Source organism: Actinia tenebrosa, unplaced genomic scaffold, assembly GCF_029948245.1.
Source record: "Actinia tenebrosa isolate PJP-AT-01 unplaced genomic scaffold, QUT_ActTen_1.0 PGA_scaffold6__47_contigs__length_16458017, whole genome shotgun sequence".
Taxonomy (NCBI): domain Eukaryota; kingdom Metazoa; phylum Cnidaria; class Anthozoa; order Actiniaria; family Actiniidae; genus Actinia; species Actinia tenebrosa.
In genome coordinates this window covers 6327146-6343170 of record NW_028292583.1, presented here as the reverse complement: position 1 = coordinate 6343170, position 16025 = coordinate 6327146, and the positions used below count along the sequence as shown (strand labels likewise).

Here is a 16025-nt window from a genome sequence, read left to right as displayed (position 1 = left end):
CAACAAGTATTTCACGTGGATGACAGATGACATTCAATAGTGTTATTCCCCGGTTAATCATGTTGACGCTATTTATTTCTAAATAGATTTCCAAGAAATAACGACACTTTTTAGAGCAAACTAAAAAGTGTCGTCGTTTCTTTGAATCACAGAGGCGGCGGAGCCAAGGGGCTCGGTGGGCTCCTGCCCCTCCACGTAAAATTATAGGGAGGCTGAGACCCCCTACGTTTTGAGGTAGAATCTCCGGGGTAGAGTCATAAAATATTTTTAATAAGGATAAACGGAAAGAATTCAAAACTAGATCTGTTGTTGTTTCTTTTTATATTTAACGAAAAGCAACATAATATAAATGTTTGAAAAGTCGACCAAAATGTATCAACAATCATTACAGGAAAGCCATTCAAATGTTAACCAATTAAAGATCGAGACGCGGTACTTTTATGCGGACAATATTTTCCAGACTGAAAAATAATCTACAAAAATACGCGACACACTCTTTCAGCCACGCAAATACTCACATTTCGTTTCAACGTTTAATGTATTTAGGAAATTTTAAAAATGAGCCCCCCACGATTGAAAGGGCTCCGCCGCCTCTGGATTAAGTTTGTACTCAGGGATTTCCTTACAGTGTAAAGGGGCACTTGGATGAAAATTGGAAATGACTTGAAACTTGTTTAAAATTATCTATATGGCCCCAATAATAGCCAAGCAACGTATTTTCTTAACAGTAAAAAGTGGCGGATAAATATAATCAATTTATTCAGCATCTAAATTGTGAGTAAATGCCGTCATTTACTCAACCCTATTGTTCTTTTTGCTCTTAAACCAAAATTTCTCATCTGCAAGTGGCTCCCAGGCTAAATTTTCTTTCACTAATCATGTTTACATAGGGTCATAATTGAGTCATATTATCCTCAAATACTTCAATCATTTGGACTTTCAAAAATTGGGGCGTTTACATTTAAGTGCCTTTTTACAAACGTTGAGGACTTGATCAGTATTTATAGCCTCCTATACAGACGCTTTTACGGATCGCCTGTTATTTACGTCATTCAACTTCCAAAAATATCTGACTGGGGTGGGAGGCAATTATCATTTGAAAGGGTGGAGGATCTCAAAGGTTGTATGTGTTTCTTGATTTCCGGTTTCCGGCCGTAGAAATGAAATAGTAGTCACATGTTTTACAGTTGCAAGTTGACATAAATATTGTCCTCCATGCAATTCCAAAAAGTCACGCGATAAATAGCAAGCAGTATGACGTAACGACGTAAGACGTATGACGTAAGGAGGTGAGTGATCCATGGTCTATTTAGCAAACCTCTTGAGTACGAATGCTTAGAGTAGAAAATAGAAGAAACTGTATACAATCAGTATAAAACTAAAAGTGGAAGGAGGCTAAGAGTTGAAATTAATGTATTAGGTACACATCACCAAAAATGGTTAGTTCCTAGCTCTTACTCACTCCCTATCCATCGAGCCTGTCCTTTGCAATTTTATCCTTGTGCAGTACGAAGACTTCTAGATGCTAAACTGATCAATGCAATCATTCATTTGATAATTCATCCATCTATAGTCCTATCCGTCATGATAATGGAGCGGAATGGTTTGAAAACTTTGTAGAACAAAGCAAGAGTAATCTTGAACAAAGCTATCGTTATGCGTTTGATGTTGAACCGTACCATCACGTATACGGACCCTGCACAATGGACCAAAGCAAGTATGGCTGAAAATACTCATTTCCTTATTATTTTCATGTATGAACATTTTGAAAGTGAAAACTTTCATTCGATGACCAAAAACCATGCGAATAGATATTTCCGCGCAGATACAGTTAAGTTACAAGATGATAAATAGGAAAGCATGAAAAAAGGCAATTTCCTTTTCAATAAACAATTTGTATTAATCATATAGGATTAACTAACAAATAACAAGTATTTTAGAACGTTTTTTAGGGTTAAAAACTTCTATATTCCCGAAAACTATGAACAAACGGAGCAACGTTTCTTTCTCTGTCCAGGGTCAACGTCATATAACAATGGATAAAGTCGAACAAAAACATAGAACAATTCCTAACCATTCCTTCCATTAACTATGTATCCATTTATTCATCGTTTTTCCCTCTTTAAATAAAGACTATTATCATCATCATCATCATCATCATCATCATATCCTTCGATCAATCAATCAGGGAAGCTACCTACTTATTAATTATTATTCTCTTAGCTTTGGGTGTACTCATATTTTATTAATAATCCCCTTGGCTTTGTGTGTACTTAGTCTTATATCTTATTAACCATTCTCTTAGCATTTGGTGTACTATAATAACAAGAAGAGAATGAATTGAATACTGGAAATGAAATAGAATAACACAACACTGATAATAACTAGTACTTGTTTATTTAGAATTATCTTACCAACATTACTATTAATGTTACCTTATTGATAAAATTGTTGGCATTGTTGGGGAAAAAAGGATGATGATGGATTCGCCAGATAACTGAACGAGAATCGTTGTCAGAGAGGTTGACATAAAAATATCAACATTACAGTAACAGATATTAATCTAAAGTGTCAAAAGGTGTTCTTACAGCTACATTAGTACAAGTATATTTGTTTTACATTTTAAAAGTATTTAAGGATTGCCATTTAAAAAATATTCAATAAAATTAATAACCTAGTTAAACAAAACAAAAAACTGCTAAAATTTACCGTTACGAAGAATTCTTTGGCATAATTTAAATAATACATCTTCTAACATTTATCTTTAATAAATATGATAATATATGGGATAATTTAATTCGGTGTCAATTGAAGCTGGCACAACAGCATTAGGGGGTAGGTAGGGATAAAGAAAAGGAGTGCCAATGTGGTAAAAGGCTGGAGTAGTGATGTTGAATATTTAGAAGTCCTTTAACTACTGCATAGGATTCCATGAGGCAGGTTAAACTTATGTTACTGTTTGTCTGTTTATTTGTCTGCTAGTCTGTCTTTCTGTCCATCCTCTTATGTCCATAAGCCAAACTCAAACTCCAAGGCAAGCCTGCTTAGGCATCCTCTCTTGGCTTGCCTTTCCCTAACCCCCCTAATCTAACCTCAAATATAGTACCAAGAAAGTGATGAAGTCATAAAATTATTTTTTGAAGAGCTTTACGATTTTGGTGAACAGAAACTGCATTATGATATAATGTGGAATTTCAAAGTGATAGAGTGAAAAATAGCTGAGATATAGGTAATTGAATGCAACAATATCCCTTGACATTTTCTCTTATTTGGTGGTGGATCTAATAAATTGGATCCAGAGTAAAATAAGGCAAAATGATGTCTAATATCTTCATTTATACATCTGCCAAATGTAGGTAATGCTGAGTTCTATTTAAACTTCAAGAACTCATTAATATTTCACGAAGGAAACACAATAGAAATCATGACCTTGAAGGTGATTTTATATCTGATATAGATTCGTCTTCATTTGCATAAGCTTTAACTTGGATTTTCTCCATCAAACTTGGTTCATTTCGTAAAGAATTCAGTACAATATGAGAACATACATCATCAGTTTTTGAAGCCGTTCAATAAACTCGCAGATCCTGTTTTATTAGGTCTAAAAACACTCTGCTAAGCCTCATGTTTTTAAATCCTGATAAAACGATTCCTGCGAGTTTATTAAACAGTACATGACAATCCACTTGGAATTTGATGACATCACACTGGCTTTGGTACTCTAAGTTTCTGTGTATCAGAGATTCTCAATGGAAAAATATTTTTCTAATATTCAATTATACCATGGTATATAGATGTATTCAGTAACAGTGGTCCATTTTAATATTTTGTAAGTTCCCCAGGCAAGAAAAACACCAAATAATGCTTTAATTGAAAACTTTACCAATTGGCTTGTTTTGCTTGGTTTTGGAACTCTGTAAGAGACTGAAAAACGAATATCAGTAAGTACAATAGAAAGTGCAATCTGGTTTATGTTTAAACAATAGAAAACATGCAATTATGTCTACATGTATGTATGCACTGTGAAGCAAACATGCTTTGAAGCTATGCAGGAAGATTGACTTAATTCCAGGAATTCAACCCAAAATCCTAGCCTCCTAGGCAGATGTTATTAGGGTTGCACATCATCAAAAGTGTTGTGTGATGCATTACGGAGGACACCCAAGAAACCAGAAGTGAGAGTTTTAAAGCTGCTTATTTAAACTTCCTGACAAAGAGGCTACATGCACAGATCAGTGCCAGCACCATACTTCATTCACTAATACAACATATTCCTCAAACATCAGAGCATGCATAGCTATATGACCATATTATAAACACAACATGAATGGTTTACCTGAGTAATTCTTGAATGTCAATATCCTTGTCAAAGTTTTCCTTTATTCCTACTGTATGACCGATTCCTACTACACCTACAACAACACTGGGTATTGTACCCTGATATTCTGTCAAAGAAACAATAATCTGATTAGATACTTGCTTGATGGGTAAACAAAAGGTGGCAGACAAACTTTGCATGATCCACATGAACAAAACGTTCCAGGTTCTCAATAGGGGCATAACCCTGTAAGGGTAATCGTATACTTTGTGATAGTCAGCCAACGCTCAGGGTTCCACACTCGGTCAAGACACTGCCAATAGTTGGGCAACTGTTGACCAACAGTCGACCCACACATGTCTGCTGGTAATGAAGTACACAATTATCCCCTGTAAGAGTGAAAAAGGTTGCTTCCCCCTAGCTAATCAAATTTACCACTTCATGATGAACAGAAAACCTAACAGGTTTTGTAACCCATTTGACAAGGCTACTGAAAAATCGAATAGGAATTTAAAGGTTTATTTTTGTGGAGGGAAGAAAAATGGGAGAAAAACCCTTGAAGCACAGGAGAGAACCAACAAACAACTAAAACCTGGTTCCTCTTGGTGGAGGAAAGAGCTGTCACCACTCTGCCACCCACCTGCATCCACAGACTGGAAAGTATTATATTCACTCACAGTCTATCGGGACATGTAAGGGGCTATTCTGAAATTTACAAACCTCCCTCTTGATTATGCACAGCTATAGGCATCGCTGATAGTCTCAGTGATTTTGCAAGGTATTGGTCTCGCTCTGACACAAACACTTTATAAAGTAATGGAAAGTCTCCAGTCATTTCAGCCAACATCTCAGCTAAAAGGTCCTTCTGTTTACATCTTTCTACATCTTCTTTGCTTAAATAACAAAGAAAGATTTATGAGCACAACTGAATTCAAACAAGCATTGCTGCCTACTCTGTTGGATTGACTATCCCATGGAATGCTCTATGAACTAAAGTTTAAACATATGGCTCAACTACAACCTATCTCTAGGTAGGAAACCCAACTAATGAATTATCCAAGATATAGAATATAAATTTATGAATAAAAGGATCAGAAAAAAAAATGATATAATTATATTATAATATACCTGATAGGCTGTTTTGAGGTTAGTAAGTGCCAGGCAAGCTTTGTCTTCTGCCATAAACTAAGAGCTGACATTGCTCTTGATAAGGTTACCTTCAAAATTAATGATCAATAAAACAGTGGGGAAATGCTTTTATACAAGTGGAAAAACATATGGTTCTACTTACATCACTTACATGGTATGACTGTGACATTAAAATGGCATCCCATTTTGTCACAACATGTACGTTCAGTTATTGTAGGGCATAACTACAGTTTGATTACTGTATGGATTTGCTGTATTGTTTCCCACTCATACAAAAAACACCTTTTAAAATATACATACCCAGTATATTTATATACATTTTTAATTTAAAAATACTGGTAAAAGAAATAATTTGCTTAAAGTAGATAATTACCTGAATAGGTCTATCACCAAGATGAATTTGACAACCTGGGATTTTCTTGGCCTAAAATTGTTATATTAATTAATTAATACAAAGGATTACTTTAAGGCCAGTCTGCAAGTGTAATAATTGGACCCCTTAATTGTCTTGATTACGAAGCTAACATGAAAATACAAAAAAAAAAAAAAAAAGCCACAAATTCTATAGAGAAAAAGTGTGGTTTCTTTTGTATTTCCATGTTAGCCTTCAGACACCAAGATATTCTCAAGAAGGGACCATTGGTATTCTCTAAAAAAATATTATAAATAATGTTTACTATGAACATTGGTACCTCATTATATGCTGCTCTGAATTCCCCTCCAGGAGCCATTCCTAGTTGTTTTGTAATGTGTGCTGACATACTTAACAAAAGGACCTGCATTACGCCACCCACAACACCACTCTGAACAAACATGAGGATCAATGAATTAAAGCTCCTGTTATTACAGCTGTAAATAGATCTCTTTAATACCTTGGGTGTAATGTTTTCCCATTTCAGACCAGATCCAGATCCAACTCAAACAAAGAATCTTATTCTTAAGAGAATGACACATATTCTGAAATTGGAAAACTGATTATGCCCAAGATAAAAAGGTATATGAGAACATAAATTGGTTCATTTCTTTGTTTGTTATAGCAAAAGGTAAAAGCAATAGCTGGGTTTTTCAGTAGTTATGTTGTGCAACAAATGGGTAAAAAAATGGCCAAATGTTTTCCTTTGGAAAACCCTAAACCAGCCCCATCATTAAGCGTGTGTCCTCCTCGTTACCAGTTTTCTGCACAATCCAATGGATAGGTTTATAACAGTTGACACATTTTATATTCAATAATGTGCCCACAATAGACCTTATTCGTCTTGGTACAAAGTTTTCCAATATCAGACCATGTGACATTCCCAAGAGTGTAATTGTTTAAAGGCAGTGCATGGAAAGACACATGTATACAACTCAAACAAAGAATTTTATTCTCTAATGAATAAACATGGTCTACATTACACCAAGATGAATTAGGGTAAACATTACACCAAGATGAATTAGGTGTATTGAATAAGGTAAATGTACTGATGAAGGTGCTTTATTATACCTGTTTTATAGCAAACTTTAACTTTTGCATGTCAATATTTTTTGCTTCTCGTAGAAGGAATTCTTCATCATACTTGAGTATATCAACTCTACTTTTACATAGCTCTACTACAACTACATCAGGCTTCACCGCTTGGATTGTCTGTAGAAAACAAAAATTTCAAATGAAAGAAAAAGAATGATTAAATAAATAAATGGGCAGGTTGCAACCATTTTGAAATTAAAGCAAAAATCCAAACACCTCAAATTATAACAGGGTGGCATGCGCTGCTAATGCTCCACCTCTCACCAATACGACCCCGGTTTGAGCCTTGCGAGTCTTGGTGTCATAATATGTGAGTAGAGTTGTTTGTTGGTTCTCTCCTATGCTTTGAGGGTTTTTTCTCCAGGTTCTCCAGCTTTTCCTCCCTCCACAAAAATCAACTTCTAAATCCTAATTCGATCTAGCTGGCTGCCTTATCAATTGGGTCACAAAGCCTGTTAGGCATTAAGCCGTCCACCCAGGAGTGGTAAACGCATTATACTGTATATATATTTTTTAGATTAGTCAACTTGTTTCATAATAGGATGGATGAATTGATAAGTATATGGTAATGAAAAATAGATATGGGATGGACAAAATAAACGAATGAATAATATTATAGAAGAGCAGGTTGAAGGAAGAATGAATGGTAGAATGGTGCTATAAAAAATGATTAAATTAATAGACATATTACAAAGAGTATGAAAAGATAAAAGGACACAATTGGAGTTATTTTACCTTCGCTACATCTTCTGGACTTTCTTTACTAAAATGAGCAGTTCCAATCAGGTAAACAATACAGCCAGCCGGAGTTACGAGCTTTGTCACTGTTTCAGGTAGGTCTAAAACCTCATGTTGTCTCATGTCTATTAATTTTTCAATCATTTCTTCAGGTGTGCTAGCATCCAGGGCAGCCTCTGACGACTCATCTGTTGCTGGTGCATTTTCATCATCTAAATCACAACAAAGATTTAATATCAATTAAAACCTTCTAAAGTAAAGCATGCCTACACAATGATAAATTGAAGATTTCACTTCTTAAAAGTAAAATATAGACGTATTATTAATATTGCATTGAGCAATAATAATAACAAATAAAAATCATAATAAAATTAACAAGTGCTAATATTTTACACTGTATAAGACGAAAATCACTCATCTGTGAATATGCCTGCGATCTGTTATGACAACCAAACCCACTTTTATATGATATTAATCATTGATCATAATTGGGTAAAGTGCACACCGTCGGCTTCCATTGATAGCAGTTGAATTTCAACTGAAGGAACTTACCGACGTTAAATATAGGTACTTTACCTTTGATTGCTCCACCCATTTTCATTGATTGGTTTCAAACATTCAACATGTATATGTATTCAAAATGGAGCCAGTGACTTTGATCATATACACATGGAATGTTTGGAACCCGTCAATGCAAATGATCATACGAAAGGTGGGCTTGGCTGTCATAAAAAATCTCAGGCCTATTCCACAGTTCGATGTTTCATTGTATATACACACCTACAGGAAGTTCTACATCATCATGTCTGTGATCATGCCCACTACAACCACAAGAAGCATTCTCTACAATTGTAAGTCCTTCAGGTGTTTCTATCACCATTAGATGTTCGTCATCTGATTGGTCAATATCACTCTGAGATTCGTGATTTTCATTTGGTTTTTCTTGCGTTTCTGTTTCTGTTTCTTTTTTGATATCCATGTCTAAATCCTTTTCTATAGAGAAAAGTTACATAAAAATGATAAATTAGAAAGCAAACCCTTTTACATTTTTATGCTTTTATAGTAATGTTGTGACCTTTGCAAACACAGGCATTTTTTCAACTTATATTTCAAAGGATAAAATTGTGAGAATTGAATTGGGCTCCCTGTGTGGTTTCACAGAAATACCAACTTAAACTTTCTGCATTTTTTTTATTTATAAACGTACCTAGTCAAACTTATGTTTTGTGCTTTTATTGTCATTTTCCACTTGATTTAATCTATTTCATTGTTATTCATTGAACTTTCACACTTGCTTTAGCTATATTTACATATAGTAGAGTTTTCATTAGACCTGATGATTTTGTCAAGATGATAGCGATGTCTTTTACAACTAGTTTTCTTATTGAATTGTATTCCTAAAAGTACCTTTATCAAATTTAATAGAGCTTCGATAAAACGGAAACAGCTGGGATTTTCCACACAGAACTCATTTGTAATTCTTAAGAAAATTTCGTCATCCTATGACTATATTAGCAAAATAGCAAGTCAAAGATTACTGTCTAAAATTAAGATTAATACATATTGCTAAAAGTAAAGGTTAAATTATTTAATTATTAATAATTTGTTAAAATTCATAATTCATCAACGCGAGCCAAGTGGATATTTACAAACACCAAATGATGCATGAATATAACAAATAAATGACTAATAATGTACAATATAGTAAACATAAGTTACTATAGAGAATATAAATTGAAATAGGAATCCAAGAAAGTAATGGTTAGAAGGTAACAGAGGGTCTACTTTGACATCCTATCATAAACTGACGTAAGTAAAAGAAGCTTCCAATAAATTGTCAAAATTATTTAACTTATACTACTGTCAGAAACAAAATAACTTGAAGCACCTAAGAAAACTTTGAATAAGTTATCCCTATGTGCCAAATTCAACGCCATACCATTATCTACTGAGGATATATTTGATGTGTCTTCGACGTTCTTTATATCTTCCTTATTGTCAGATGTTGCCTGCCATTTTGATTTGGTTGAATTTGGTGATTCATCACAAGCCTCGCTTTGATTCTCCAACTGACCACAGGTAACCCGGACTGCCGAGCGTGTTGGGTGCAAGACTTTTACTGGTCTCACAAAAGCCGTTAAAGAAAAACAAGAAAAATGTTCGAAAAATATTCTTAATAATTTAACTTCCAACTGAAAGAATTATAGCTTTGCATAAAAATACTGCCATCATGAATAAAAGTAAGAAATTATTTATAGAAGCTGTTTTTATTTTAGCACCTGGAAGTCATTTTTCAAATATGATTGACTTCACACTCGAAATATCAAAATGAAATTCTTACTGCATTTTTACTCATTTTTTATTCGTTTTTTACTTTTTTCCCCGATTTTATTTTTATTTGAATTGGGATCCCTGTTGTACTACCCACAAGACATCACTCAGTACAACTCATATGTAGTACATGAAGTATTTACCTAATAAAAATCGGGTTTGTTGTGGACTGCTTGTGTCTTTCGCAGAAGGGTATCCAAATAAATATGGATTTTAAGTAAAATAACATTGGTATTGTAAAGTATATACAATGGGTAACCTAGAGTCTGTGGCTAAAGTGAACATTGGACATCTCGATGGTAGCTGTTCCCGCGAACTCGACCTCAGTCGCGCCTTAACTTACGAGCAATACCAGAAAGTAAGTCAAATATATCAATTATTCAAGTTTTGACGATGATATAGATAAAATAAAACAGTAGTTTAGTCTGTTGTAGCTTGTGCTTTTGATTTGATCTGATTCCCGAAAGCACTATATTCTCTAAATCAGCTGTCGGTAAATGGTATCACATGCATGTCACCATAAAAACGTAATAAGTTATCTTAAAAGCTTAGATTCCTTTTCCAAAAACAGCTATGTAACCTTCACTATTAGGGTCTACTCTATCCGAAGTCTTATTGCATCGTTTTGATTTAGGACTTAATTTAACACCGTTAATTGGTTGGATGATATTTTCTGCATGTTTGTGCGTATTTTATAAGATATAACCTTCTTAATAGCATTATTAGCATTCAGCTCAGTATTCCACACAGGTGAAAATAGCTCATGAACTGTGATTGGTTTAGAATGATTGCAAGCTTATATGTGTGTATTAATTATATGTATCCTTTCATTTCAGCACCTAAGTGAAGATGACCCAGAAGCTCTCCATGAGATCCCTGATGATCTTGTCAACATCTACAGTACATCATTTTATGAGAAAATCAACTTGTCTTGCAACTGTATTTCAGTGATTCCTTATGAACTCTCCACATATCTGCCACATCTTGTATATTTAGACTTGAGCTACAACAGAGTGTCTTATCTGCCAGAGTCATTTGGTTACTTATTCCATCTTCAAACTTTACTAATAAATAATAATCAATTGAAGGAATTACCAGATTCATTCTGTTACTTAATAAGACTGGAAAAGGCTGATTTATCACATAATCAGCTTTCTCATTTGCCGAACAATATTGGCCATTTACCAAAGCTCAAAAGCTTAAATGTTAGTTATAACGAACTAGTGACTCTTCCAGCATCATTGGGGGAAGCAACGAGTCTAACACTAATTTTAGCAATTTTTAACAAGTGCAAGGATCCACCTCAGCAGATTTGCAACCAAGGTTCAGACATGATCCTGGCTCATTTCCAAAAAAACTGTCCATCAAAGCCTGATAAACAGACTAGTTCAATCAACAAATTTCCACGGATCAGAGGTGATGTGTTATTATCGGCGCACAGTAACCCAGATACTGCTAGAGTGCAGTATGTTCAAGCACAAACAAATATTAATGCTACTAGCAGAATTAAAACACCCTTACGACCTCCACTGGATGGTACCGCACTACCCCCAGATGAACTGGTTGATAAGATTGTTGGCTGTCTTTATGGTGCAGCCATAGGTGATGCCATTGGGCTCTGTACTGAGTTTATGCTTCCAGATGAGTGTAGATTCCACTATGAGGAACAGGACTTGAATTATGATTGTATGATTATGGACAGACACCGGTCAAAGTGGCAAAAAGGTGACTGGACAGACACATTTGATCAAACAGTAAGTAACAGCTTTCTGTATTCCTTGCTCAAGGCAGATTTCACAACGTGTAAAGAATACTAGTTGTACTAGCAAAGTTGTACATGCTAACTCAAGCAACAAGCACAGATCATGAATAATGAGGTGCAAGGGACTGGGGGGGTGGGGGGCATAATAAAGAAAGATTATCACTGGTACAGGTTTCATGTGAAAAATTCATGGCATGGATCTACTCTACTCTGATGTATGGCCTAAGCTAATTTACTTGGTACAACAGATGTCAATACAGTTACTTATTTTATTCATTTGACATTGATCCAGGAATTTACACCACAAAGCTATGTCTTGTGGTTATTCGATTGATCTACCATGGTCAATTAACTGCCATTTTAGTTTCTAAAAAAGGCCTGCTTATTAACAATATTTTATGCAATTGATATTTATGTGGCTTATAGTAAATGTAGCAGAATTTTCATTCATCTATTTATTTTCTCTCTCTAGATATTGTTATTAGAGACTATTATTAGTTGGGCTGGTGTTGTGGATGAATTAGAATTTGCCAAAGTTCTTCTTGCCTGGTGTAAACATGGATTTCCAGAACTAGGAGATTCTGTCGGTAGAGGAGTCAGGGGAACCTTAGCTAAGGTAAAGTTTCAAGCTCATTACCTTCTAACCTATTTACTAAACATTTTCCCACCCTTCTTCCCCCCTCCACACCTCCCCCACACTTCAAACTAAGAAGTGTTATTGGGGGGATGCGAGGTGGCTCTATACAGGCTACCCCTCCACCATATTGCACGGATATATATTTTCATAAACTCAGCAGCAAGAAAACATTTCCCATTGATTTTAAAATCATGATATGACAATTTTTTTCTTTCCTATCCAAAACTGAAAAAGAAATTTATATTCACCTACAGGTATCCATTATAAGAAGCATTTCAGGCAGAACTGTTTTTAATTAAAAATGATAAGAACAATTAGTGTTATGTCATAATTTGCCCGTATTGTATGAATGTGCCTAATAATAAACTTTTGTTAGGTTATTTGTGAGCCTACATTTACTAGTGATCCTCATGGCACAGCAAGAAGTGTCTGGGAATCATTTGAGTCTCCTTCCAATGGTGCTGTCATGAGAACATCAGTACTAGGTGTGACACATTTCTTTGACTTGGCTGAAATATCCTCCAATGCCATCAGAATATGTAAAACAACACATCATGATCCAAGGTAAAGCATATCAAGTATTTTATTCTTTGTATTTAATTCTCTTTCATGATAGCTAATCTCATTTAGGTTCAGTTCAAATGAAGTGTACTTACATCAAATTGAAGCTATCCGTATTGATAATACTAAAAAGTATAACTCCCAAGTGAGCTTAGCTATTCTATATGTATATCTTATTAATTCTATTAAAAAAACAACAACAAATTAGTGTTGTTAGGGTGTCAGTATGTATGTGTCAGCTGTTCGTAGGATGTCAGTAATTTGTTAGGTTTTTAGTTGGATGTTGGTAGGTTGTCAGTAAAAAATGTAATGGCAGGTTGATAGTAGGTTGTCAACATAGTTTATGCAAGCATGGGTAGGCTGTCATGGACACGTTTATCTCATTTATGAATACATATTGCTATCGTCATCAATCGTTAAAAGTATTTCTTACTTCTACAGATGTGTTGCCAGTTGTGTTGCACTCAGTAGCATGGTTGCATTAATACTTCAAGTAGGTTTCATTTCTTAAATCTATGATAAAATACCATCTTGTCAATTTACGCATTTAAGATTTTTAAAATTAATTTCATAAAAGGCTGATCAGATAATGAGAGATATGCATATTTTGTTTGTAAAATAGCTTATATTATCATGGCGATATGCATTTTAATTATCACAGGGATTGCGTGTGACATGAATAAATTGGTCTAAAAATAAGAATTAGTGCATGAGTAAAAAAAGCAAAATTTAGTGTGATTAATGAATTCTGGGTTTACCTTTTATACTCTTATGTGGTTTATTGGTTTATACATGACTCATGAATTTTAGAAATATTTATGCATCAAACATGCTTCCGACCCCCCCCCCCCCCCCTGCTGCCCTGTTTTATCAAATTACAATGCCTATACTTTGTCCACTTTTGTTCTTATTAGGGCCACCATGACCTTTCTGACAAGACATCTCTTGAGGAGCTGATTGATAAAGCTAAGGAAAGAAGTGAAAGCTTTCTTACAGAGGCACATCATCAGAAGGACTACAATCATTATTTCAAATGTGAAACATGGGATGAGTAAGTGATAACAACTTTCTCGCTCCTCTGTTGGCCATGAAACAACATGATGTTTAATTGGCATTTTTTGTCTTCTTTCAGTTTAGAACTGTGTGAGCCCAGAATGATAGACTACACTTTTAAAACTGTTGCTGCTGGGCTTGTTGGTTTAAGGTCAATGAAAGACTACAGGTAAGAATATCCTCTTATTGCATGCATATTCTTCTAACTTTGTTCTATTTCAGCCCCCCCCCCCCCCCCCCCACCCCACCCCACCCTACTGTTCATTGCTGGAATGTAACTTCCAACTTCCGTTTCCAAAATGAAAGCAGTTCTATAAAGATGTTTCTTACTTTCTCTTAATGACAGAATTTGCTGTCCCAAGTTCTGACTGTCTTGAGATGGATGTTAAATCATTGAAAGCATTTTTTTGTTTTATTTTTTTAGCCATTTTTGTGAGCATTTGGATCCTGAAATACATCACAATTTCAAAATATAATCAGTTTTGAATTATTAGCAACCTTTAGTGGCGAGCTTGCTTTTGCAAGACAGGGTTGTGGATACCCAATAACTCAAGACAGCAAATCTAAAATAATTGTGACCCATTAATTCCTACCTTAAAGTTTGTTGCTTTTGTTTTTATTCATCCAGGACTACTATTAGTGAGTTAGTGATGCAGGGTGGACACACCACGTGCAATGCTTCAGTAGCTGGTGCTTTGTTGGGTTGTAAATATGGTTACTCAAAGCTACCCAAACAATGGGTCGAAGGTCTGTTACCCAAACAAGTGACTTGGCTTAATAGAAAAATCAACTCGCTGTTGGACATGATGGCACTTCCTTAGCTTGCTTTCAAGACTTGTTACAACTCCTGTGTTGCGTTAACAAAGACTTGTGGTTCCCTGTTCAATCTTTGGAAGTTGACAGTAGCCTTCAAGGCAATAAGATAGTAATGAGTAGTCAGCAATATCATAGGATCTACTTACTTGGCTGACAGTCACGGCCAATAGTGACAAGAATGTTTATTGTCATTAGAACAGACTTAAAATAAGTGTAAAAAATACGTCATGCGCACGATCACGGTAATGATTGGTGACGTCAATCACCTTACTCCAAGTGATTCTTCCATATGGGTCGTCAGTATCAAATCACAGCTAATACGAATTTTGTTGATAAGGGCAGTGTCCATACTTAGTTTGGGAAATGCTAGAGGATTTAGATAGTAGATAGTGATTAGTAGAAACTGATATATTTTAAAGCTGACTGCTGATTGGCGAATTAATTCGTGAAAGTGGACCCTTATCTTTCATCCAATCAATGCTCTCACACAGCACCGTGACGGCACGTTACCGTGAGTTTTTCACAATCATAAAAGATTCGCCCTGCCTTGACGGATAATATTGGAATAAAAAAGGCAATAGTTCTATGACTAGCGTAGAAACGGCGTTGATAATTAGTTCAAGTTGTGCAATGGAAAGTATAATAATGCTTAATATAAAATATTTATAAAACTTGAACATAGAGTTTTGCGCGCTTTGATTGGTCGAGCGACCAGTGATTATGAGACAGGTATTTCCTGAGAAGTGACTATGACTAAGTTTTGCAGAGCTGAAGTAACTCTACTAAACGTTTCCCCCTCTGATATTCAAGTCTTAAATTCTACTAAAACAATTATTCACCTCAAGCTCAGTGAATATGAGGATCAATATTTACCTCATAGCTCGGTAATTATTCCCCAAAATTCACTTCGCCTTCGGCAAATAATTGTTAAATAATCGACTCTGGCAATGTTTTAAAAAAAATTTAATGCGAGATTTCTTACCAGACGATAGATACTGTAAACATAATATTTAGCTTTTGTTAAAAAGATTAGACGACAATAAAATAATTATACAATAAAAGTAACCCTTTTTTCTTATTTCACATCACATTTCAATCTCTTGAGTGTAGCTTTTTTCTCTAATTCGGACGGAGTTGTCACTTCCGGGTCAAA

The 16025-nt window shown here is 35.0% G+C and overlaps 2 protein-coding genes across 2 annotated transcripts; one reads left to right on the top strand and one right to left on the bottom strand.

Moving 5' to 3' along the window:
- Positions 1-2378: 2378 nt before the first annotated feature.
- Positions 2379-9743, bottom strand: LOC116299725 (traB domain-containing protein). The gene is made up of 10 exons (XM_031708447.2): positions 9652-9743; positions 8493-8705; positions 7710-7924; positions 6951-7091; positions 6160-6270; positions 5841-5891; positions 5447-5535; positions 5039-5211; positions 4337-4445; positions 2379-3914 (listed from the first exon to the last, which is right to left on the bottom strand). Exons 2-10 carry the CDS (start codon positions 8689-8691, stop codon positions 3773-3775), a joined length of 1230 nt encoding a protein of 409 aa, XP_031564307.2. The 5' UTR covers positions 8692-8705; positions 9652-9743; the 3' UTR covers positions 2379-3772.
- Positions 9744-10167: 424 nt separating this feature from the next.
- Positions 10168-15933, top strand: LOC116299751 (uncharacterized). The gene is made up of 8 exons (XM_031708476.2): positions 10168-10401; positions 10880-11797; positions 12278-12421; positions 12819-13006; positions 13445-13496; positions 13918-14054; positions 14136-14225; positions 14685-15933. Exons 1-8 carry the CDS (start codon positions 10294-10296, stop codon positions 14875-14877), a joined length of 1830 nt encoding a protein of 609 aa, XP_031564336.2. The 5' UTR covers positions 10168-10293; the 3' UTR covers positions 14878-15933.
- The last annotated feature ends 92 nt before the right edge of the window (positions 15934-16025 follow it).